General features: G+C 36.3%; 1 protein-coding gene across 1 annotated transcript in view; it reads left to right on the forward strand.

Moving 5' to 3' along the window:
• The window catches only part of Wac (WW domain containing adaptor with coiled-coil), a 55,080-nt gene that overhangs the window by 18,758 nt on the left and 9,237 nt on the right, over positions 1-27,085 (forward strand). Inside the window, exons 4-9 of the mRNA XM_021151109.2 lie at positions 12,383-12,489; positions 16,179-16,294; positions 16,713-16,825; positions 20,379-20,687; positions 25,464-25,709; positions 26,994-27,081. Of these exons, the coding sequence (XP_021006768.1) occupies positions 12,383-12,489; positions 16,179-16,294; positions 16,713-16,825; positions 20,379-20,687; positions 25,464-25,709; positions 26,994-27,081 (979 nt within the window). The remainder of the gene's footprint in view (positions 1-12,382; positions 12,490-16,178; positions 16,295-16,712; positions 16,826-20,378; positions 20,688-25,463; positions 25,710-26,993; positions 27,082-27,085) is intronic.

Consider the following 27,085-nt stretch of genomic DNA (forward strand, 5'->3'; position numbering starts at 1 on the left):
AGCCCTGGCTGTCCTGGAACTCACTTTGTAGACCAGGCTGGCCTCGAACTCAGAAATCCGCCTGCCTCTGCCTCCCGAGTGCTGGGATTAAAGGCGTGAGCCACCACTGCCCTGCTGTCTCAACTTTTAAAATGCGTATTTTGTTTGCAAGATTGGGAGTATGCTATGGTGTGTACTGGCATTTGCATTTAGGACAACACTTAGGGAATTTCCTTTCTTTGCACTTTGAATTTTGGACATACAGATAATGTGGTTAAGCAGCTTTATCAGCAGAGCCATCTTACTGGTCCTGTTGCACCCCCAATACCTTTGTGCCATGATTGGTTAAAGAGAAGGAACCCCCAGATACTGAGGTCTGACTTGTATCCTCCTCTTTTTTTCTTGTTGTAAGCAATTCTAATGAGATCTGGTAGGGCCCATTTGGAATTCATTTGCTTTTTTATTATTAGTGACATTTTCACCCTTGAATTATATACCTTGGGGTGACACTTTGACAGAAAGGGACATATGGTATTGTAAGATTGCTACAAATTCCACTCTCTAGGAAATACCCCTATTTATAGTCTTGAAAAAATGTTAAAATAATAGTTTTTAATTTTATTTTTTTAACCTTGGTGGGGAACTTCCTAGATTTGTAGTGTATCTGTTTTCAAAATATTAAATTTTTAGTAATAGCTGTCAGTTGTTAAATTTTAAATATTTAATTGTCCAACATGGAATGTTTTAAAATTATCCAATGTGATGATTTGATAAATGATTATTTCATAGTTGAAAAATTAATACACTCATTACTATGCATTAGATTCATAGAACTTGTTACTGTGTTCAAAATGAAAGTTTGTGTCCTTTGATCAATCCTTTCTACAGCCTGGCCCCACCCTGTCTTTTCTGTTCTATCAGTTCAGCTAAAGTTTCCACATGGAAATAGCTTGTCATCTATTGTTTTTCTGTCTTCAGATAGCAAGATGTTCTTTACAGTTATCTGTGTTGGTATAAATGATAGGCTCTTCCTTTGGCAGGTAGGTAAATTATATTTCTTTGTATGTGTGCACCATATTTTCTTTAGCGAATACTTAGGGCCATACATTCTGGCTCAATGCATGAATAGTAGCTGAGGTATTGGTAACCTCACTTGGTTTTCTTGGGTTTGTACATATGTAAGTGGACATTCCTTACATATTGTAGATATTTGAGATACTTTATACATGAGTATTGTTCATTTCCACCCCATTTTCTCCTCTTGTACTCCTGGACTCTACCCCATTACTTCTCATATCTTGTACTTCTTTGTTGTTACATACATATATAGACACATGTATATATGCTCTGTGGCATGCAGTTTTTGCTTTGTGTTTCTGGCTGGTCCTACACAAGCCCCCACCCAGGAGCTATTTCAGATTTGCAAATAGAAAATGCACACACGCATGCACGCACATGCCAGTTATTCTTAAAATGCCTTAGCTAACTCAATGAGTCCCCTCTTACCCCAGTTTCAGTCAGGAAAGCATCCAGAGGCCACTTACCTGAAACCTCCCATGGCTTTTCTCCTGTTACTACTGTGTCCCTTTCTCTTTCCAGTCCTCCTGATTCTGTCTTCCTGGTTATAATTTTGAACATGGAGGAAATAGGTGGGATGGGTAGCTAAATCTTAAACATTGTGTAGTCATAATCTTACTTTGGTAGAAGTCTTTGTAATTGATGTAAAATTAAAGTTATAATCTCTTACATTGGTACAGAATTTATATATTGATAAAAATTAAGGTTTTCACTGACATGAATCTACATATCGATGCAAAATTTAAAATTAATATTGTTATTCTTAGATAGACATTGTGCCTGTGCAACCCATTTAAGAAGATGATTAATGCAAGTTAAGGGCCAGGTAGTAAAATCATGGTTAGGTTAGATTCTGATTTAATTATAATAAAGTGCTTTCAATTTACTCAAATAGAAATGATTAGGAGCCAGCGCAGTGGTGGCCCACGCCTTTAATCCCAGCACTTGGGAGGCAGAGGCAGGCAGATTTCCGAGTTCGAGGCCAGCCTGGTCTACAGAGTGAGTGTCAGGACAGCCAGGGCTACACAGAGAAACCCTGTCTCATGCAGGCAGATTTCTGAGTTCGAGACCAGCCTGGTCTACAGAGTAAGTTCCAGGACAGCCAGGGCTACACAGAGAAAAACCCTGTCTCAAAAAACCAAAACCAAAACCAAAAAAAAAAAAAAAAAAATGAAATGACTAGGGATAGCTGAGATTTAACAGTTCAAATATACTTTATATTAATAGTCTTCAAAAACTTCAGAAATCCACAAAATCTGACATTTAATCATTTCATTATTATTACAAGTTTTGACTAGAGACATGTCTGCGCCTGACAGCACTCCCTTCACAGTTCAGAAAAGATACTGTCCATCTTTACCTCCAGATGACATGCTTATGGTGGCAAGGTGGTCATGAGGCAAAAACTGCCTATTTCATCTACAAACAACGGACACAGTTTGTGAAACAGTTGATTGTTACCTCTGTCTAGACAGGGTGCACAGTCTTTTAATTCTGCTTCACAAAGGTCTGTCAGATGATCCTGGGCCACGGGGACTGTCCAGGTAGTCAGCTGTCTACAGTTGTTTCAATCCGAGCAGCCATGTCTGGTGCTTTCCTATAGATTCAGGTTTCATTCATCCTCACATTTCTGACAGGGTTGAAGACCACTTGTAGTCCCAGAATCGATCTTAAATTGTTGACTATTAAAGACATGACATATAGTGGAAAACATAGTTTTCAGATGATATTACAGGCTAAAATAAAATCTAGAAATAATTCAGGGATAGAATTGTAACTAAATTAGGAATGATGGTAGACTACTTTATCTAATTGACAAATACGATAGACTGGATTTTAATTATATACCATACTTTATAATTTACATGATTGCTATAATTCTGCTCAATTTTTGTCTCAGAGGAGTTTTTTTAATTGGATAGAAAAGGTGAGATGTAGAGGGTGGTTCTGATTCTTTGATTTAATGGGGAAATCTGTTTACCGATGAAAGTCCTTGCCCTCAGTTGGTTGCAAGTAGCCAATGGCTGAGCATGGGGTGGGACACTTAGAGTTGCAGGAGATTCAGAGACTGTGGGAGAGAAGACAGGGACACAGCAGAGGAGATAAGGCCAACCAGCCAAGTGAGTTTTTGGGTAAGTGGTCTTTGGCTACTTCCCCTACTGGACCTGGGGTAGCAAGGGAAGATTTAGGAGTGCCCAGTAATTGAATTAGCCAAAGATTTTAAAAATAACTGTGTGTATGTGTGTTTTCGAGGAGGGTTCACATGTGGGACTGGCCAGGAACATGAAGCAGAGTAAGGAAAGTACCCACAACAATGCTCTCTGTCCGTTGAGAGTTTCTCATCTGTGATTGGATAGTCTATATTGCTTATTAGGGTCTCGTCCCTGAAGAAGACTCAGCAGTTCTTAGTTGCTTGGAGCTCATCAAATAGGAATTGGTCCTTAGATTTTTCTCTATATATATTATTGGCATGTTATCTGACATGCAGGACTTGTTTAGGAGCCTTGTTGAGGTTTCATGGGTGCAGCTTCCTTGTCATGTATAGAAGACATGGAACTCTGGCTATTAAAATCATTTCTGCTACCTCGTATGCAATGTCCTATGGTTGAGGCGGGGTGAGATGTATACTTGCACATATGAATAAATATTTAGAGTGCAGTTAGAGAGTATACTGGTTTGGAAACTGGCACTGTATTAAGATTTCTTGATAAATCTGTAAAAAAAAAATCAGATAGTAACCTGGATTTATATTATTGGGATAAATCCTTTTCTTTTGAACGTGTCTTAAATTCAGACAGTTGCTGGTTAACCCAAGACATACTTGCTACTATTGCACCATGGGGGATATCTTACTTTTCTTGTCATTGTTGTGGTTCATAGACATCACGACTGGTAGGGACTATTTACTTTTCTTCCTTGGCAGCTTAGATAACACCTGTGGATACTGTGAAAGCTAGTTCTCAAGATAGGAGGCTTTCAGTTTAGTCCCAGCTTGATTCCTCTAAGTGCTGTGTCACAAATGTGGAATCTTCAGCAGAGGGTCAATCAAGAACAAGGGCAAAAAACTATAAGCCGTTGGGCTAGTCTCTTCAACCCCCTTGACCAACTTCAAGGGAGGTTCCTTATGCCTGGCACTGCGTTTTTATTGTCTGGCTCCTTTTTTAGCATTTTGCGTCAAGTGGGATAGCGCTTTCAAAGTGTGTATATACTAAGATATATTTGTGTCTTAAAGATGTTTCCTTAAATATTTTCAAAGTTTTTAGCGTTATCTATCTTACACTTATTTCTCTCCTTTTCAATTTCCCTGCTTTACATATTTGCAGTTAAGGTATTTCACTACACCCCCCAATCCTCACCCTGCCAGCCTGGTTTTCCTAGTTTCTCCTTCACAGAGCCTGTGTCCTACCGTCCCCTCACTAGAGCTTCTTGTACCTTACTCCATCTCCAGTTGCTTTTCATTTTCCTGGTTTCTGCAGTTAATCCAGGTTATGCATTCACATCACGATTGCAGGCTGGAATCCATGAATAAGAGAACATTCTTCTGGTCTGGATTACTTGACTTCAGTATATAATACATTTATCACATATTTTAGTATTTGAATCTTATGAGGTACTTGACTCAAAGCCACTTGTTCCCATTTTGCATGGCATTTTGTGCTGTGATCCCACTTAATTTGTATGTTGTTGTTTGTGTGCTCATGTCATACTCAAAATTATCAGTAAGAGATGTTTCAGTTTTAGAGTTTTCATTTAAGTACTTAACCTTTTTGCATATGTTCCAAAATGCGTGAGTTTTGTTCCTTCTTGCAGATGTTTAGATTTCCTGTTATTCATTGTTCCTCATAATGTATTTCCAGTAACAGTGGCAGACCCATACTATTTGGGTTACTATATTTTTGTTTTAAAGTTTTATTTTTTTATTATTATTTTTAAATGAAATCTTTTTTTTTTTTAAGATTTTATTTATTTACTTATTATATGTAAGTACACTGTCACTGTCTTCAGACACTCCAGAAGAGGGAGTCAGATTTCGTTACGGATGGTTATGAGCCACCATGTGGTTGCTGGGATTTGAATTCCGGACCTTCGGAAGAGCAGTCGGGTGCTCTTACCCACTGAGCCATCTCACCAGCCTGTTTTAAGGTTTTATAATTGAAAGTATGATTACTGGCACTTTCATCTTTTCTAAAGACTTTCTTCTTTTTTTTTTTTTTAAATTAGAGTTTTTTTTTTTTAACAGATTTATTTATTTTATGTATATGAGTACATTGAAGCTGTCTTCAGACACACCAGAAGTGGGCATCAGATCCCATTACAAATGTTTGTGAGCCACCATGTGGTTGCTGGGAATTGAACTCAGGACCTCTAGAAGAGCAGTCAGTGCTCTTAACTGCTGAGCTATCTCTCTAGCCCTGGTGCTTTCTTCTTAACAAATGTTTATTTGGTATGTTTTTTGAGTGCATTCAAATTTTAGAAGATTTTATTTTTTGAGAAAGGATAGCTAATGGAGTATAAAGACTCAAATTGAGATTATCTTTGTCTAATAAAAACAGTTATTTCTTGCCTAAAAATGGTCTTACATAATTATGATAAATAACTAATAAACAGGTATATAGCTGATACTCACTTTTGACTGCTGTGGATATGGTTTTTTATGTCAGTGCATCATCTGTGTCACTCTGTGTCTCCAGTCTGTGAGGCTGCATCCCAGAACTCAACGATGGTACAGTCGTCATCACTTCTTCCCAAGTCCTAGTAGTTAGAATGGCAGAGACCTTCTTCAGTGTCTCTCCAGCCTCCTTTACCCACTGCTTCTCTCCCACTCTTCCCACAGCTAGGTCTTTGGCTGCAGTTCACTGGCCACCTTTTCCTAGTTCTCAAGAGCCAAGCAAATAGGACAGCTTCTGGTAGAGCCTGATGTTTTTAGAATTTACTCAGTGTCATTCTGGGGCTTCAGGCTTCAGTCGAAGAGCAGTGTGCTCTATTTCATTTTCTGGATTCCTTTTTGTTAACCACCCTGTTCTGTTTGTTACATGGAACATTATTGTGTTTTCTAACAGGAACTATATTATATAATTGACTGATAAACTATTGGCCATAACTTTGTTTCCAATGTCAGCAAAAATACCTATGTAGACAGTGTAGCAGTAGTATAAGTACCTACTACATAGACAGTGTAGCAGTAGTATAAAATGAGTTAACACTATAGTGTCACCATTAGGCATATGAAAGTTTTTTGTTGTTGTTGTTGTTTTTTGTTGTTGTTAAGCATCCCTATTAAAAAAATTGAATAACTTCAAAATGGTTCAGAATTCAGAAAAATGTTCTTTTGGCCTATTTTTCACCTTTGCTCTCTGCCCTTTCCCTTACTGGGCCTGGAAGGGAGAAGCAGGGTTACGCTAAGAGACCTTATTATTACACCAAATTGAGAACCTGGCTTGTGGTGGAGGGTTTGATGGAAGTTGAGTGATAAAAGTATTTTTGAGAGAATCATCTGAAGCATGATTCTTGGAATTCAGTTTCTGTGCTGCAGTCAAAACGTGTTAAAAGAATCAGAAATTGAGGTGACAGATTGATAACAGAATTTCATACTATATATTTTGATCCTGGCTTTATTGTCCCAAGTTCCTCCCAGATCTTCCACCCTAATCTGTAGCATTTCTTTGACTCTAATAAGCAGGCATCTAAGAATTCTCTTGGTGTTCCTATTCATAGCACCACCTTCCCAATGATGGTAATGCCTCTTCCCAAATAACTAAAGCATGTTGACAAAAACAGAACAAAAGCCCAGCTAGGACAAAAAGAAATGACCACCAAGGTATTACCTGGAGCCAACCTGGGCTATGGAGTGAGGCCCTCTATCAAATTAAAATCAAATCAAATAACAACGGCAACAAACCCTCTTGTAATTACTTACCCTTAAGCATATTCTTTTCAAATAATTTGATGTTTTCATTAGCACTTTGGAAGATCTGGTTTTAAAAGACCTACTATTTTTATCTATTGTGAAATTTGGCTTTTTAACTAATCTTGATGCTTTTGTTGAGGTATGTATATAACAGGGAAGTTTGGGGCGTGGTTAGGACCAGCTTAAGGTATTATATTCTTTCCTCTTTATTTCTGAAGCAAATTTAGAATGACACCAGAAGAATGACATAAAAAGTTGTCCTCTGGCCTCTTCTGTAACATTGCGCCTTACACACACATATGCCTTCCTGTGAATATACATGCACAATACAAAGAAAAATTGAAGATTAGGAATAGTAGAAGGTGAAAATGTCATTAATTTGAGTGACTTTTGTAGGGATAGGGAACTTAATTGTGCTGATGGAAGTTGGATAGGGAATATGATTCAGAAGAGCCATTAAATTAACAAGAGTTAATAAGAATGATTAGTAGTTAGGAGCAGTGTCAGTGGAGTGTCAGAAAGAGTCTTTTCTTTAAGTGAATGAAAGAACAAAAGCATTCTACTTGTGAATATAAGAACAGCCTTTTTTTTTAGCTTATTAATATTTGTTTTGTGTGTGCGCGCGTGTGCTATTGCACTCATTGTCTGTGAGGTCCCTGAGCCTGGGCTGGTTGGTATAGATATCCCATTTGGGACTGAGCACTCAACAATCATTTGTTAGCACTTTGACCAGTTTTACCTTTCTGCATCAACTGATGCTCACTGCAGAGAGAAGCATCTTTGTACAAGGTTGAGAACAGCAGTACCTCCAGAGGCATAAACATAAATACTTAAAAGGCAATTTTGTAACATTATTTAGCTAAATGACATTAGTAGACTTATCTCCTAGAAGCTGTGGGGCTCTAGGCTGAGGGCTTTGGCCAGTTTATAGTAAGCAAGCATGAATTCCTCTTGTGGAAGCAGGCTCCCAGTCAAATTTAGAAGTAGTTGCTTACCTCATGGTCTTTTCAAGGCCCTGCCCGACAGGTTATCTTTTGTTGTGCCTAGAAAAGGATTGTACCCTACCACTGACCTTTACTTCTCACCCTCTTTGATTGTTTATACTGCACTATTTCTTTGATCATCCCATTCGTTTGTGGGGAGGAAACTCTTGGCTTGGAAGATTTCTTTGAAATGTGTTTTCTTGACTGGTTTATTTTGTAAAACCTTTCTTTGCTCTCCCCATATGTACTTCCCCATATTCTTGTTACCCTTTAATCCCAGCACTTGGAAGGCAGAGGCAGGCAGATTTCTGAGTTCCAGGCCAGCCTGGTCTACAGAGTGAGTTCCAGGACAGCCAGGGCTAGAAACCCTGTCTCGAAAAACAAAAAAAAAATCTTTCATTATTTTTTTCGATATCATTTTTTTTATGTCCGTAAAGTCTGTTTTTATAATTGTTTGTCATTTCATGCAAATACAGAAGAAAGTTTGAGAAGTTTATTGGATTGCGGTGACAAGTGGAGAGATTGTTTTCTCTGAAATTTGTAGTATTTGATCAATTATCCTCTCAGGGATAAGATACCTTGTGGTTCAGGAAGTTCTTCATTCCACTAAAAAAATACCTTGAGGAGATAGTTCTCATCTCCCACTTTCTGTGTGTCATTCAGCAGCCTTGTGCATTTTTCTATATTGGTTTGTGTGTGTGTGTGTGTGTGTGTGTGTGTGCTTCTGTATGTTTCTGTAGTGTGCCTGGTATCAAAGGAAGCCAGAAATGAAGGTGTATTGGAATTGTTGGGCCTCTGTTTGCACGTGATTCCTCAGAAGAGGAGCAACTGTCTTTAACTGCTGAGCCTGCTCTCCAGGGCTGCTTTCCCCCGAGTTTTAAATTGGGTTAGTTTTACAAAGCTGTACAATTTCTTGTTGTTATAGCAGTTCAAAGTCATTTTCACATACTGTTTATGTTTGTAAAAATGTCATATCCATCCTTATTACCAAAAATTTAGATAGAGTTCCGTGTATAAAAATGGCATAGTTTTTGTGTATGGCCTATACTCATCTGCTATATCATGTGTAATTTCTGCCATAATTCAAGTGCCATGCAGTTAAAATAGTTTTATCATATATTGTTTAGTTAAATATATTTAAATGGTCTATATGAGCAATTATAGTATAATATTTTGTACTTTTTGATTGTTTGATTAGTGTGAATATCACATGCCGGTTGCTCTTGCATACACACACGCGCATACACACACACACACACACACACACACACACACACACACGGTAAGGCTCAATTTATGAGCTTTGTTTTAAGTGTTTACCAACTGGTGGCTATCATTAAAATTATCACTGATCCAAAAGTGATCTCTGACAACCATGTGTAGTCCTTGTTAATTTATCTTCTAATCTACTCATTAAGAGACATTGTCTGGTTCAGTTTTGGTTTGACATCTCAGTACTAGTCGGCTACTGAGTATTTTGTAAATTACAACACAATCCAAAGTTAACTTACCTTGGTTCATGCATTGAAACATATTTTCAAGGCAGAGAGGATCATTATTTACATAGTATTTAAAGACTAGAAAGCAAAAGCTAGCAGTTCATTGCTGAGCAGTCTGCAAGCAGTACAGATTCATGTTCTGTCTCCATGTTACGTTCCTTGGGATAAATATTGAAGAGGGTAGAACTTGCTTATCCTTTAAATCCTTCAAATTACAAATATGAATGTCACCTTTCCACCCCCACACCCCCAGTATCACCCTGTAAAGGAATCTTTAAAAGTTTGGTTTAAGTATGATTTACTTTAACACTAAAGCTGTAGGGGCTCAGGGAACATTTCATTAATCCTGAAATTTTATTAATAATGTGCAGAGAGCATAGAGAGGACACTAGACTATACAAATAGCTTGGTTTCTATTTGCTGAGTTGGATGCCACATTTTCATTGATAATCACTAAGACAAGTAGATTCTTGTGTCTTAATTTTGTGAGACATCATGCACAAAATACTATGTGCATAGAGTAAATAATTGTGTCTTTAACAAAGCTCTTATTTGATCCTTCTGTAGATTTAACAGAGCTTTTTCTTTAAGAAAATTAACAAATGTCAAAGTAGATTCACCTAATTCATCTTTCTTACTAGATTATTTTGTGTTCATTTCAGACAATAGCAGAGGGTTTTTTTTTTCTTCTTTTATTTTTGACATTGTATGAAAATCCATGAAAGCAACAACTTGAGGAATAGTGCATAAAGACACTAATGGCATGTGCTATAACTGTTGCATGATTTATCTGCAAATGGAAATTTTAGAATATATCTAAGATTCTCTTAAAACCTTGGTATAGTAGTAGGTAATTGTTATTATATGCATATTTGTAATAAACTTTTAGAACATTGGTTCTCAGCCTTTGGGTCATGACTCCTTTGGGGTTAAAGCAATCCTTTCACGGGGGTGGCCTAACACAAAACATGGATATTTGCATTAACACTCAGAATAGCAAAATTACAGTTATGAAGTAACAACAAAAGTAATTTTATGATGAGAGTCACCACAACATGAGGAACTATAGTAAAGGTTTGGCAGAATACAGGAGGGAAAATACCACTGTCACAGGGCCTTACTGTGATGTTGAGTTCCTAGAGTAGAAAGACCCACATGGTGCAGTATGGCAGATTCCAGCGCTATGCTTCCAAGTGTCTTCTACCAAGTAGCCCCTGAAAAACGCTCTTCATTCTTCCAGCATCAGATTTTGATAGTAGTTCTGGAAGGCTGTCTCTAGCATGCTCAAATTGGATTTAAATTAAATTTTTAATAAGATTAGAATAGTTTTACCCTTTTGCCTAGCACATGTGAAAATTTATATCTTAGTGGGAAACTGATATTCAGCATGAGCACATGAGCTGTTTTATTGTTGTTGTTTTTTGTTTGGTTGGTTTGGTTTTTGTGCATGAAGCTTAGAAATGGTGAGCAGCATTTAGTAGAGTTAAGAAATTTTTCTGGAATATAGCTTTTCTCATGAATATGTGATTACACTTTGTATGGCCCGAAGCTTGGATATTTGCCTACGTCTGTCCAGTTCTGAGCCTAATTGGTTGGTTTATAAGTCTATTGGGTTGTTGGATTTATTTATTACCTACTATATCTAGAAAAAATGGTTTAATACAATATAAGATAACAAGTGCAATATATAAGTATACGTAAAAGCCATCAGGCTTCTCCACTGTTAGATGTATGGGCGAATTTCTTTATTAAATTCCTCACATTGGTGTTAATTTGGTTAACCATACTAATGCTTAAATGATCCTCTTGTCATGCCTAACATCAGTAGTTTAGTCATAACTTCACTTATAAAGTGGAGGATCCATATTCAAAGATAAATCTCAGCCATAGTTGTTTGCTGATTGCTGTTTGTTAGTGCACAATGAATGTGTATTAATTCCCAGGTCAAATTCATCTACTTTTGATCTCATACACTCGCTCCTCTCTTCTGTTTTACTTTTGAATAGATCAACTGATGGTTTCTGAGTTTTTGCTTATTTAGATTTGTGTAGCTTGGCTTCTTTTCAGCAGTTAAACCTGTCTACCTTGGTGTGAGTGACAAGAACTCTGTACTGAATTATGTATACTCAAGGCTCTACATTGGTTTTTTCCTAGACAATAGTGGAGGAACTGTTATTCCTTGCAATTGTTGGGATGTGTAGAGTATTGGTTACTACTCACATTACTTTTAAGAACTTCTAGGTTGAGTTGATCCTGTCAGGAGAAAACGTTTGATTTTATCTTTACCAACCAGGTTTCTCACTTAGATTTTAAACAGGTAAAAAATTTAGGTTATTTTTTAGCTTAAAAAATTTCAAGTGTATTAAGAAGCTAGTTTAGAGATTATCTTTTAAAAACCAGATTTCAAAAATATTGAAAACAGCTAGTTCTGTCTCTTGTCCTTATACTTTCAGTTTTTATACTCCTTTTATTTTTCTTTAAAAACAATCTGACAAAATGATTCCTTTTCTTTGTTTTTGTTTTATTTTGTTTTGCGAAAAAGACCTCTTAGTCCTGGCTGTTGGCTATCTTAGAACTCACGTACATAAGGATAGCTTCAAACTTCTAGAGATCACACTGCTTCTACCTATAGAGTTTTGGAACTAAAGACATACACTGTTATGCTTAGCTGTGCAGTGTTATTTTTAAGCCATGTCTGTCATTTTCTGTAGTATGAGAGGCATGAATTGTGTTTGCTGTTAACATCATACGCTTGTAATTTCAGCTGCCTTGTGCTGAGGCTGTATGAATTCAGAGCCAGTCTGGACTAAGTAGGGATTACATGTTTTTATTTATGTTCATAGGATATGATACTCATCCAGTTTTACAGTGGCATGCCTTAAAAAAATAGATGAAATATATCTAACTGTGCTTATTCTTTGTTATTTCTATTTAAGGGACCAGTTACTCTCCACAAGAAAACTCACACAACCACAGTGCACTTCATAGTTCAAATTCACATTCTTCTAATCCAAGCAATAATCCAAGCAAAACTTCAGATGCAGTAAGTATTAAAATGATGCTGGGCTGTCAAGATTAAAATGCATACTGTAAATATTCTTAGATGTTGTCTTTTAATTTTTAAAATATTCAATTGGTGTGGAGCTTAATGTATTTATTTTCCTATATTATATATGAAGTACAAATAATACCAGACCAACACATTTCTAAAGTTATTTAAGGTTTAATTTCTTTTAGATTTACATAAGTTGCTTATTTATTCTCTGCTCTGTACTTTGTACTTTGTTAGACAGTGAGGACAATATCCTGATCCTCAAAGGCATGAAAGAAAAAAAAACATACCATAATTTTAGTACTCAGGCAGGCTTAGATTAATGAAATAATAACTGGATACTTTTTAGTATTGAATTCGATTGAGATTTTTATCTATATTCACTTAGCAAAAAAAAACTTTAATCAAATATATGCTAAGGTGTCTTAAAACGTAGACAATTTGGTTCATTTTACTGGAAGTTGTTGATGTCTGGTGGTAACAGAAATGCTATCAATTTAGAATGATGTTAAAACTGGGGGAGTCGTTAAGAAGACTTCCCATCTCTTCCAAGTTGAGTATAGCTTAGAGAGCTCAAGATACTGTTTACTAGTAAAGAGATAAAACAACACTTAAAAAAAGACACAGACGTGTGAAATTGATGGACAGGGTGGCACAGGACAATACTCCCAGAAATTTGGATAAGTTTGCCATAATTAACAAGAACTTTGAAGACAGATGTGAATAATAAAATCATGTCTTTTACTAAAGTGAATTTCATACAAGAGCGAATGAAGGATATAATGAATGCATAGCAAACACAGATTTGCAATGTCAAAACTTACCAAAAAGTGTTTAAAATACAGGGAAGAGTAAATAATAGGAAAAGTGTTTGGAGAGATGCCTCAGAGGTTAAGAGCACTTGCTGTTCTCCCAGAGTACCAACGTTCAGGTTCCAACAGTTTACAAACTGTAACTGAATGGTACCTTTTAGCTCCCTGGGCACTTGCTCTGCACATAGTATGTACATGCAGACAAAACATAAAATATGAGTCTTAAACTATTCTTTAAGAACTTCAAATAAATTTCAGTAAATTTTACCTGGGTGATTCTCTTGTTTTAGTTGGCATTGGAAGATAGGTCTTAGCGTTGTGTGTGTGGTTCCCCCACACCCTCTGGTCAAGTAGCATAGTTGTATAGAACATTGGGATAGCTAGTCAAATATTATAAAATTCTAAAATGCCAGGTCAAGTTAGGAAATAAATCATGCTACTTATTAACCACGAGTTAAATACATGTATATGTAGACTTTAAACAAGGGCTCTTCTGACTTTGCTCCTTTAGGGGAAAAAAAAGGGTCTGGAAAGATGATTTAGTTGTTTAAGACCAGGATCACAACCAAAGTGATAGAAAAAAAATGGACTCTTACTTAGGAACAACACTATGATAGAGGGTTGAAGAGGAGGCTCAGTATCAGTAATTAAAGTCATTTGCTATGTACCCTGAAGATCTGAGTTCAATCCCTACTGAAAAGAGAACTGACTCCACAGTATGCTGTCATCCATACCCTCACCATGGCCCTCATGTACAGGCTTGTGTGTGTGTACATGGTTAACAAACAATTCCACCCCTCCCCCACCCCCCAGTATCCAATGCTGATTTTGTGTGGCTGGAAAGTGCTATAAATGGAACCGTTTTGCATGAAATAGTCCTCTTGTTACTACCTAAGTAGCCTTCATAATTTTGGAGCATTTGCTTATCCTAGATCTTTGCAAACCCTTTAAGACAGGGTTTCCCTGTATCGCTCCACTAGGCAGTCCTACAACTAATTATGTATACCAGGGTAGACTAGAACTCAGAGATCTAACTGCTTTGCCTTCTGCTAAATGCTGGGATTACAGATGTTTGGAGCCATGCCTGGCTCTGCAGTCAGTTTTGCCTAAAGAGTCTCCTTTATTTACAAAAAGAAGGAAATTTATCAAAGAATTACTGGGACTTTATGAAATTCTTTGTTACAGGACAGGCAATGATCTGCTAGTAACTCATGGGTTAATTTTAGTGTTGCCACATTTCTGTATAGGAATGTTGGTAAGGTGAACAACTAAGAAAATAGAGATACTTTTGCAGAAGAAACAGCTACATTCATGTCAGAGAGCTATCCAAATTTGAGTTTAAGGAAAGGATAGATAGGTGTCTTGGTAAAAGTTCCCTTTGTGGGGAGGATTGAGACTGTCCCACTATGTAACCTCAGCTGGCCTGGAATTTGGTGTGTAGGCCAGGCTGACTTCAAGCCTTCTTGTTAGTGGTTCCTTTTTAAAGGCACACATTCTATCTAGTGCACTTTTCAGTGAACAGTTTGTATAAGCTTGATGGGTATTATATTGAAGATAACAGTATTTTAAGAACTTAAATCATTCAGATTGCTAATTAAGCCCATCATGCGTTAATATATATAACATTTTAATAAAATGTAACCTTTCTAGAGGAAAAACCATTAAGATGTTTGGTTTAGTTGAAGTATCATAGAACTTCATATGTGTGTGTGTGTGTGTGATAATCACTTGCCCTGTGTGTGTGTGAGTGAGTGAGAGAGAGAGAGAGAGAGAGAGAGAGAGAGAGAATCACTTGTCCTGTGTGGCTTCTGGGTGAATACCCATTTTCTTATGATAGATGAAGGAAGAAAAAGTCAAACTCACTTTAGTAATGTTAGGAAGTATTTTAGTCATGTGAAAGAAGTTCAGATTATCTCAAGTGTTTCTGATAATGCCTGAAAACTGATTGTTACGTGTTAAGTAAATTAGGAAATGGGATGTGTACGTAGGACTTGGACTTGAGTGGTCAATTTTACACACTCTTTGTAAAGTCAGTAAACTTGGCTACTGCCATTCATTGCACATTGGTATTTTTAAATTACACCATTACTCAATGGGGTGTCATTAACTCCTTGCTAGAAATGGGTTGAGACGATAGTTTGCTGGTTTCCGATTGTGAAAGTGTCTTGCATTTTATAAAATAAGATATCCCATTTGTGCAAGCTGAGATTTGTTACTAGTGTTGCAGGATATGCATATGGCTATGCGTGCTGTTTGGTGGGTAGATGGGTTCACTGTATAGCCAGTGAGGATTACATGTTAGGTTAGCTTAAATATAAACACACATTTGCTTTAGGCAAAACAGAATAACTTTAAGACAGCTGACACAGTTTGCAGAATATTCGTTGAAGCACACTGGTGTAGACACTGGTATGTATCTGCCTGCCCTTTTATTATTAGCCTTGAATCTTAGTCGGTTTCTCTGATCAGTCTCTCAGTCACACATAACTTCTTGGCTAGTGTTAACTTCCTCTGAACAAATTTTTAAAGGAGAAGAACTAAAACCAAAATACTTTACAGGCCTATCATGTGTAAGACCAGCTGAGAAGTTTCAAAGAGTAGTGTTAGTTTCAGAATTATACTAGCTTGTGTTCTCCATTTTTCTCTAAGTTCAAGATGTTAATTCCATGTTCTTCATATGCCTAATACAGTCTATATATACTATACTATATAATATACTATAATTCACAGACACTCTTAATGAATAAAGGTTTTAATAGATTCTGTTCATATATACATATTTATGTTTGGTATGAAAATTATTAGAATTTTTAATATTTCATGTTGAATGCTTAAATGGCAGACTAATTTTCAAAATGTATTTTTAAGCCTTATGATTCTGCAGATGATTGGTCTGAGCACATTAGCTCATCTGGAAAAAAATACTACTACAATTGTCGCACAGAAGTTTCACAGTGGGAGAAACCAAAAGAGTGGCTTGAAAGGTACTTGCTTTTAACCTAGTAATACTCCCTACTTACTCCTGCAGGCAGGCATTCTGCTTTGCTTCTGTACAATAAATCCCTTTAGTTTTCAGTTTTAGTCATGGTCATTTCTGTATCTTCCCTTCTTATAAAAGTATTTCTTGGACATAAGAGCAACCATGTAGTGGCCTGGGAACACGCAGTGGACTGTGGAATTTGTAGGATGAATAGCTGACAGTTTTCCCTTCAGTGAGAACCATTCTTAGTAGTCTGTATGCTGTATCCCATCTTCCAGACCAGCTTCAGTTGTAAACGATGGTTTTTTTATTCGATGTACAGTCTTGTGGAACATTTGACAAGAATAAGTTAGTACAGAGACTCAAGTACTTAATGTCATTTTTACTCGTAAAATGATGTTTATTTAATCTTTTATTTATAGAGAACAGAGACAAAAAGAAGCAAATAAGTTGGCAGTTAATAGTTTCCCAAAAGACAGGGATTACAGAAGAGAGGTGATGCAAGCAACAGCCACTAGTGGGTTCACCAGTGGAAGTAAGTCTTTTCCTCTTTTCCTCCTTTCCTCTTTACCTCTTTTCCTCCTCCCCTCCCCTCCCCTCCCCTGCCTTCCTTTCTTTTGGTTGTCTCTGAAACAGTATGTTCTCTTTGTTACTATTGTCTGCTTTAATTTAACAAGTTCCATCTGCATGTGTAAATTGGCATGAAAATATACTTGGTTTCTATTATGCTGAATGGCTTTTCAGCACTCACCTATTTTCCTGGAAAGGGAAATAGGTGCAGGGTGGAGGGAGTAGAGGTCTGTGTGATTCTCAATACTCATATTGTCTATAATATAGACTTGGTAAAGAACAAGATTTACATTTTTCAAAAGATTAGCTTATATTCTTTTGTTTGGTTGGTTTTTTGAGACAGGGTTTCTCTGTATAGCCCTGGCTGTCCTGAAACTCACTTTATAGACCAGGCTGGCCTTGAACTCAGAAATCTGCCTGCCTCTTCCTCCTGAGTGCTGGGATTAAAGGCATGCACCACCATGCCCAGCTCTCTTATAGTCCTTTTGTTGTTGTTGTTTTTGTTTGTTTTTTGTTTTGTTTTTACTTTTTTTTTCTTTATTTATTTCTCTTATAGTCATTAATAAGTAATAAGTAATTGAGCCCCAGCCACACACATTCTTGGCGGTTTAGGCTTTAGGGTTAGTATAAATAGCTGACAGCTTTCCCCTTTAGTGAGAAACATTTTTAGTCTGTTGTCTGTATCCCACTGTGTACTACTGTCATTTTGGTTATCAATGAGAAGCAATATCAGTATGTAGATGGTCCCCTAAAATGGATGTTGTTTGGTATTACAATGATGTGAAAGTATATGTAAACAACTCCTTTTTTTTTTTTTTTTCAATTTTGACGTTAATACTAGAAAATCACATCAGGTAGTAATTCTTTAGTACAAAATAAATTTCATGATAGATGTTTTGCCTGACTTTGTACTGAGTTCACATCGTGTAGGTTAGGTTATACTCCCCTGCCCCCTCCTCCAGTAGCGTACATCTGGTGTGTTTTCAACATGTCTCTGGTTTACAATAGTATTGTTGAGCTCTAAATCTGTACTTAGGTGTTAATTCCACTGTGTTTAGAGATCGGTATAAAGCTGGGTACTGAGGCTTTGTAGAACCATTTAAATCTTGTAGAAACTATTTTTCAACCCTTGTTTAAGAAATCCTTGATCTGTATGACAAACTGAGTTTAAATATTTTATTTTTATTTACCCATTTATTTAGGTTGGTAATTGATTCTCAAAAAAGGGGTATTAATTCTTTAATGGCAAATTTATTTAGTGTGAACTTGTGACATAGCAACATTAAATCTTCAAAATATGAGTAAAATTATTCTTGATTTGTAGTGACTCATTTGTTAAGTATTATTTATTAAGTATTAGGGAATTATAGAACATTATATTTTAAGGCATAAAATGTGGAGGTTTAATCCTGTGTTGCCCTCTGTCTCAGGTAACTAGCTGACTTTGACCAAACAAAAAGAAGCCAAGGTTTTTATTTTGAAGTAATTAAATAGCATGTAGTTTATTGTTGCTAGTGCAGTTGGTGGGCAAGGAGCATGGATAAGTGGTGTGTGTGCATGAAAGGAAACAAGGAAAGCTGTTGTGCTTGGGAACTAGATCCTAGAATTAAGACAGTGCTGAGTTGGGCCACGTGTTTGCACTAGGCTTAAGCGGGTAGTTCCCAAAGAGGGAAGTCTGTGACTCCTTGTTTTCCAGGAATATTTGGTGACTTTAATTAATTTCACAATCTGTCAGAGAATTGTCCCCTGGGATTTCTTATAGCACTAGTGACATTTTGAATCAGGCTAATTCTTTGCTGGAGAGATTGTCCTGTGTTTTTTTTTTTTTTTTAAAGATTTTATTTATTTATTATTATATGTAAGTACACTGTAGCTGTTTTCAGACACACCAGAAGAGGGCGTCAGATCTCATTACAGATGGTTGTGAGCCACCATGTGGTTGCTGGGATTTGAACTCTGGACCTTGGGAAGAGCAGTCGGGTGCTCTTACCCACTGAGCCATCTCACCAGCCCCAGTCCTTTGTTTTAAATGGTTATTATACCTGCTAAATTAGCTAGTCATACATCTCCCACCATGGCCTTAAAAAGAGTGGGAGCCCTAGAGGTGCTTCTGTAAATTCCTTCTGTCTAGGGATAGTAGGAATCAGTGGCAGGTCCATCTTCCCCAGGTCCTAAAATCTACTGTCCTTTTGAATTAGCAGGTATTGAAGTATCATTTTATGTCATCCTCTGAACACGTTGACCTTTACATGTTTTGCTTTAGCTATATACAACTAATGCAGACTTTTCTAGGTTAACGAAGTAAAAATTGTAGGTAATTAAGTGGTGATGTGGTGTTAGGCATGGTGTTTTAGTTAGCGTAGAATCTTCCTTGTATCAGAAAACTAGAGCTCTGTCCATATGAGCTGGAACTGTGTGTATATATCTGTCCAGGATTTTGGATACCACTGTCACAGGCTATCTTTCCATATTGGTTCAGTGTATAACATACGGAGTTACATTAGACAATGGAGACTTTCTTCGATACAACTGAGGGCTTCTTGGTGGTGAGCCACTGTTTTAAATTAAAGGTACTAGTGTAGTTATATAGTGGCAAGGTGAAAACTGACTCATAGAAGTGTCTGCTCTTCGTACCTTCTTTATCTTAAAGTCAGAAGAGCTGTGGATTGGGAAAGACATGCATATTCACTGGTGGGCATTCTTTGCAAAACTGTCATGTTCAAAGGGCACATCCTTTTAGTCTTGGAATATTAAGAGGGTTTTTCTTTTCTTTTCTAAACAAATGACCTTCGTCCACATAATTGTTTAAAAATTTCCTCCTTTTGTATTATTTTGTAGAAGCAAAGTACCAGTATTTAAACTGTTGGCAGAATTTTAGCTATTTCCTGTCCCTCCCTTTGGAGCTTAAATGCTGGTGTTTACTGCAATAAGTACTTTTTTTTCTGATTATGCCTGCATGCATCTCTTTTCAGAATAACATGTGAAATATGATTATGTTACTTTTGTCAGCATTATTTAAAATCTTGTATTGGTTTTGTTTGTGATGCACAATTCAGTATATGTTAAACCATCGTTTATCATTGAGAGATCTACAATAAAACACTTCAGAGCCCACATTAGCCAGCTGCTTAGGTATTCAAAAATCTGAAAGTAATAAAGCCAGTGATCCTTTGTAATCGAACTACTGGATAATTATTTGACCCTGTGATTGATATTTTAAAAGAAACAAGAAAATGTTTGCCTTTTTATTTTTAGAAACATATTTTTTTTTAGTAAAATGTTAGACTAGAATCTGAGTATAGATTAATATCTATAGTTGGTACAACTTGCTATATTGCTGTTTATATGCCAGTGTTAAAGTTGCTGCTACCATCTGGGCTTGCAGTTTTGTGGAAAGGAAAATAAGTTCAGGTGTATTGTTCAATTAGCTGATGTTCATGATGTAGGATTCTAACAGCATTTGTTTTTCTTCTCCCTTCTGTCATTCCAACATCTCTTTTGGGAACTGTGAACTACAGTGGAAGACAAGCATTCCAGCGATGCCAGTAGTTTGCTCCCACAGAATATTTTGTCTCAGACAAGCAGACACAATGACAAAGACTACAGACTGCCAAGAGCAGAGACTCACAGTAGCTCTACGCCAGTACAGCACCCCATCAAACCAGTGGTTCATCCAACCGCTACCCCAAGCACTGTTCCNTCTAGTCCATTTACGCTTCAGTCTGATCACCAGCCAAAGAAATCATTTGATGCTAATGGAGCATCTACTTTATCCAAACTGCCTACACCCACAGCTTCTCTCCCTGCACAGAAAACAGAGAGAAAAGGTATGCTCTTACTGCTCCACGCTGCATGTTGAACTCTAGTGGTAAAATAGTCTTTCCTTGGGCTCAAGTAAGACTCTTAACTCTAAATTCTTTTTCAGAGTGTTATTAGGTAGGCTTAGGTCTAAAATTAGTAGTTTAGGTTTTTCTTTTAATTTATAATTCTCAGAACGCAACAATTTTTTTTTTATTTTGTTTATGTTTTCCTTGTTTGTTTTGCTTTGACAACAAAACCACATATTTATTTATTTAGTTTGTTAATTGTTTTAAATAACACATTAGATTCAGATGGCACAATGCATTCCCATTTACTTAAATTTATTTCTCAATTTTTGTGGATATTATCTTTGTAGTTCAGGAATTTCTGGCCTCTGCTTGTGTATTAGGCAGACGCTAAGGTGTGAGGGAGAAAATAAAAGGAATCACACCTTACTTCTAATTAGACCTCAGATCTGAGAACTGGAAGTAAACATTGCAACACAAATTTCCTTCATACACCAAGTATAATAACCTTAGCATGCTCAAAAAATTCCATTGTGGCAACAGCTGCTTGGGGTGGTAGACAACATACACAGCATGAAGAGTCCTCATGTATAAGGCCTTCCTAATTTAATCTGAAAACAATCCCAACTACATCTATTAGAACTGCTGCTTCACATAAGGTTAATCTGTTGGTCTGTGGTAGTGTGCCGTATTAAATGGTGTATGAGCAGGGTCTTTTGTTGTGTGTCTTAGGGATGCTCTGTCCCTGGGCCTTGACAAGCCATCGTATTTGTTACATGGTGGAGCAGGATGTCCAGAATAATTGTAATATGTTTTGAGTTGAAGAAATGCCTTCATTGGCCATGGTTTTAAAATGTACTTATAATAAGAGAAGTGTATGTGTTGTACATGTAATTAAAGGATCTCACAATAAGTGTAGATCTATTTAATGTTGCCATATCATTTAAGAGAGAGCCATTTGTGCATATCTCAGGACCGAAGTGTAGGGAAAAGTGAACCTCATCAGTTTTGCAGGAAATTACGTTGATGTGAGTGTGAAACAAAGGGTCAGCTTGTCCTGTGTGTGTGTGTGTGTGTGTGTGTGTGTGTGTGTGTGTGTGAGTGTCTGCGGGCACATGTGCGTGCGCGTGCGTGTCTATATCTGTTTAGGTGAGATTGAACATTTCTTAGTTATCTTTTCTTAACATACAAACAAATAGGAAGTGATAGACAGATATACCAGAAACACATTTTTTTTTTTAAATCAAGTAGCACACAATGACCTTTCTTAATTGCTCTCATGTCCCTTCTAGTTGTAAAGTTTTTCCTAGAGTTGTGAAATCACAAAACAAGCCATATACAAGCCCTTGTACCTTACTCTGGTCAAGTAAGCCCGTGTTAAAAGAGTTCACTGGACTTAAATTAGCAAGTTTTTCATCTAGTAAGTAAAGGTATGATGTGTTTTATGTTTTGCTAACACAAAGCAGCTTAAAAAGCAAGCTCTTAGCACAACTAAGTCTGATAGCTAACAGTCTGGTTCAGAAATGGAGTAGATAGTAATTCAATGATATGCTGGGTGAATCCGGTACTTAGTGTAAAATTCCTTATTCTGTTTTATGTTATCCCCAAACATGTTGCTAAGACTGTGACTGATGGGAAAAAAAACAAGATTGGGAAAAATCAATCAGATTTTTTTCAGTTTAATGAAAGTTACAATTGCAAACTTTCATGTATGTTTATATCTGTGTAGAAAAAAGTGTGTGTGCGTATACATGCTCTATTCAAGCACACACATACATACATATGCCTGTACCTGTGCTTAACAGCTATTACTGTCACCTTACTTATCATGTTGTTTTTCTGTTAATAATATGTTGGTCAAGAAACACATTTGTGTTCCGTATGCCCTGTTGTTAGAACATCACAGGAAATAACCAGTAGTGTTATTACCTGAGCCTTAAAATCTTAGCATGTACCAGCAGGGAGTTATTTGTCAGACCAGAAAAGTGTGGATCAGAATTACATTTTGACCAGTGTCTTCTCTGTTGGGTAGCTTGGAAGAGCTAGGAGTAGAATGTACTACTTTGAAGTTCTTCCCCCTTCTGGAAAAAGGTGGAAGTACAAGTCAATAATTTATGAGTAAAAAGCATAAACGGGGGTGGTGGTTGCTATCTCTGTTTTGGACATATAGTTTAAAAAAATGGAGCATGTCCTCCTCTGTAGTTCAGTACAAATTACATAATTAAGGTGATTCTGATAAGCAGTCTATTAAGAGCCAGCATTCAGAAGCAAACACTGTTTTGCATTTTGTAGAATCACTCTCGTGTCACTTTTGAACTTACTATGTCACCCAGGCTGCTCGCAGACTCAGCTACATCTGCCCCTGCCTGCCTCCAGAGTATTGGAATGTACACTAACTTATACCCAAATCAGACTAGAGAATTCAAGCCCTAAGAGATGTCACTTGCCCTAGGAAACTATACATTTTAGGTGGGAACAACTGATCTCCCAGTCACATTGTTCTGTTTCACAAAACTATGTACATCTATTCTTAGTAAATAATCCTATTAAATTTAGAAGTTAAAGCTTTCCATAGCTTTAAGGATAGTCTCTAGTGGTGATTTATATTCCATTCCCCCATTTTACTATCTTTATAGTAATAGTTACTACTGTCATTTTGTGGATTCTTTCAGTTATTTGGTTGTTTTATATTTCAAAACTCTTGACTGCACAAAGCAGCATCAAACAAGACTAACATTTTTTGTCTTCAGAAACATTACCCTGCCCATTCAGTGGCAGTCTAACAATGAGAGGAGAGGTACTGCTGTAAAAATATAAGTACTGATTTAATAATTTATACAATAAATAAAGTAGCACCTGTGTCTTTTTGAAGGGATAAGATCTAAAGAAAATTACAAATTAGGATTTATACAAAAATTTTGAATGAATACAAACAAGTATACAATGTAAGAGACTTAAACCAAATTTGGTGGCAGCGTATTTTCTTGAAGAGAAATTGTTATTTCAATGATATTTCTTTCCTTTGCCTAAAGACCCAAAGCAGCAGTGCTTAGAAGTGCTAGTCTTATAGTCTATCAGAGTTTGAAAAACACTTCAGAACTTTTAAGCTAATAAGTTCGTTAGCTTGTCCATGAAATGTATTTATAGTAGTTTTCGAAACTATACATTAGACAGCTGTTATTCCTAGGTATTTGACCATGGAAGTGATATTGTGAAAAGACTGACACTCAGCAAGCTTGTAGCAATTCTCTGCACCTTTGGGGCCATGAAAGTTCCTTTTTTAGTTTCTAGAATTAAATACAGATGTTTATGGTCATGTTAGTTAACAGTGTAGTTATCATTCAGCACTCTTCAATCTTACACTCTTGGCTTCATTTGTGCAGCCTTAGTCTATGTCTATGATTATAGAGAAAGTGATACTTTAGCAAATGGTGATAGTCTTTTTACGTCAGTGTTAATAGAGTAGGAAAACAACATTTTGTATTGTCTAATCTGCTGTTCTCTAAGTGCCCATATTTCTAAAACCCTTTACGTGGTTAGTATTTCGTGAGTTGAACTAGCTATAACAAAAGGGAAAGTTTCACTTTCCTTTCTTGTTGGTAAGTTTTGAGCTAAAATAATAGTGCTTAGTTAGCTATGGTTGAATGTGTGTGTGTGTCTGTATCAGTCTCTGTGAAAGACTTGAAGGAAGCTTATCTTAACCCGATCTAGATGACATGAGTTATAGTCAGTGTGAGTTTAGTCTCCTTCAAAATGGTAAGCAAATGCTTCTCTTACTCTATATGAATCTAGTATATTGTTTGGCTTAAGTTGTATTAATATGGTAAGTTCATTTTTCCTAAGTTGGCATTTTTCTCTTCTATGTGGCAGGGTCTTAATATTGTAGCCCAGCTCTCATAATTTTAAAGACACACACAGTCACACCAGTTAAATTGGATTGTTATTAATCTGTATGACTTGCTGGTTGTGTTCTCTTTCATCAGCGGGTGATAAAGCCTTCAGGACTTATATTTCTAGTTTGTCTAATACAATAACGATTAAACTATTGGTGCTTTGCGTTCAGGTGCGTTGAATGTACACATAAGAAGAACTTGGAGATTTCCATGCATGGTCATATATCTTTTATTACCAAGTACTAGGAAATGGTATTCTCCTGTATTTTCACTATTTAAAGGGCTTGTTTATAGATATTAAAGTTCATTGTAAATTTTTAAATCTTAACTACCATAAACGTATGAAGACTCACAATGAGTGAGAAGACTTTTTTTTTCTTTAAGTTTGTTTTGGTCATGAGTGTTATGGTACCTATCTGATATACCTATCTTTTAAGGTCATTGCTTTTACTGTGGTCCTAGGCACCTTGGCCTTTTATTTATTGATTGATTGATTGATAGATATAATGCATACGTTGTGTAGCCTTGTTATCTTCAATTAACTTCCTTGTGTTTATGTTTGGTGTATAACCAAAAAGCAGTGTAATTTTCAAATCATACATGAAGATCATTATCAGCTTTTTAAATTAAGAAACTGGAATCTTTCATGCTCTATCGTCTCACTGATAAATAGGGCTATAAAATTATCCACTTTAGTATATTATAGACACAAATTTCCTAAGGTTCAAATATAGTTTGTTACGTGTAGCACACAGAAGATGTTGCTGTGATATAGTTGGTTTAGCTTCTGATGTTGAAACATTTCTTCCTTTCTTTCTTTCTCTCTCTCTCTTTTTTTTTTCTTTCTTTCTTTTTTAATGAGCCTTCTCTTCCTTTCATTTAGAATCTGCTCCAGGAGACAAATCAATATCACATTCTTGCACAACTCCTTCCACATCTTCAGCCTCTGGCCTGAACCCTACATCTGCGCCTCCAACATCTGCTTCAGCAGTACCTGTTTCTCCCGTTCCACAATCAACAATACCTCCATTACTTCAGGACCCAAATCTTTTTAGACAGTTGCTTCCTGCTTTGCAAGCCACGCTACAGCTTAATAATTCTAATGTGGACATATCCAAAATAAATGAAGGTGAATACCCATACTTACCGTTTTTTGAACATTATTACCTGCATTATACAAAGTTATTTATAAAATTCTCAACTCAAGGAATGACTCTTAGTTTTCTTTATAAATTTATGTTAGAATTTTCTACTTTAGTATGTCCACCTCCAGTGTGCTTGGTTATATAATTGAGTTAGTGTTTGTAGACATTTTCAAGTCTATTAATATGAAGATCTTAGAAATACTGAGAGTAAGCTACTCAGTAAAACTGGTAGTGATTTTTTTGTTTGTTTGTTTTTAGTAGTGTTTTAGTGTTTTTTGTTTGTTTAATCAATATGAATTTGATATATACATTATATTATTATTATTATTATTACTATTATTTTACTGTTTCTAAAGTATTTGAACCAACACCTCATAGTACCCTGAGCAAAAATGGATTTGGTTTTAATTTAAAGCTGTTACAATTCAAATGTTAAATCTCTATTTATGCATTTTCTCATAATAGAAGATCTTAAGTGGCTTTTATTCATCCAAAAGTTGGAGCCTTTCAAACTTCTTGTTTTTCTTGTTACTCTCAACTTTAGTGTATTTATTTTATTTTACTTATAACTGTAATTCTTTACTTTTTTTCTTTTTTGGCTAAATGTTTTATATAAACCATCTGAAATTGTATAAAGCCATCTGTAAAAAATATTTTTAGGCATCAAAAATACATGGTATTCCTAAATGCCAGCTGTTAGTATCCCTTCTAAAGACATGGTGAGTATTGATGTACAGGGCTTTATTGGTTAGTTTGTTAAAAATGGTCTTGTGAAACAGCATCCATTTCTTCAATCTTGCTAATAAAGCACCAAGGAGTAGCATGCATAGGCTCCTGCTGCTCTTAACATGTCTTAGCAGCTTTAGAGTTGAGATTATCAGCTTACCTTTATTGTTAGCCTGTTCTCTTCCTTTGACCATTTCAAGGCTTTTAAAAAATATATGAAATTTATTTATTTTTATGTGCATTTGTGTTTTGCCTGCATTTTTTTTTTTTTTTTTCCTATGTGAAGGGGTCAGATCCTGTAGTTACAGCTATTTGGGTGCTCAGAATTGAACCTGGGTTGGGTCCTCTGGAAGAGTGCTCTTAACCACTGTCCCATTTCTCCAGTCCCCATTTCTTTGTGCCCATTGATTTATTGTTTGTGCTGAGCTTTCATTTTAAAAATTTCACGAAACCAGTTTGTATTTTTACAATTGCTATTTGTTAGCTATGAGTTTAAGTAATGTAAGATGAATTTGTTTTGATTGGATTTTGAATGTTTTAAGTTCTTACAGCAGCTGTAACACAAGCTTCCCTGCAGTCTATCATCCACAAGTTTCTTACTGCTGGACCATCTGCTTTCAACATCACCTCGCTG

This window comes from Mus caroli, chromosome 18, assembly GCF_900094665.2.
Source record: "Mus caroli chromosome 18, CAROLI_EIJ_v1.1, whole genome shotgun sequence".
NCBI classification, from domain to species: Eukaryota; Metazoa; Chordata; class Mammalia; order Rodentia; family Muridae; genus Mus; species Mus caroli.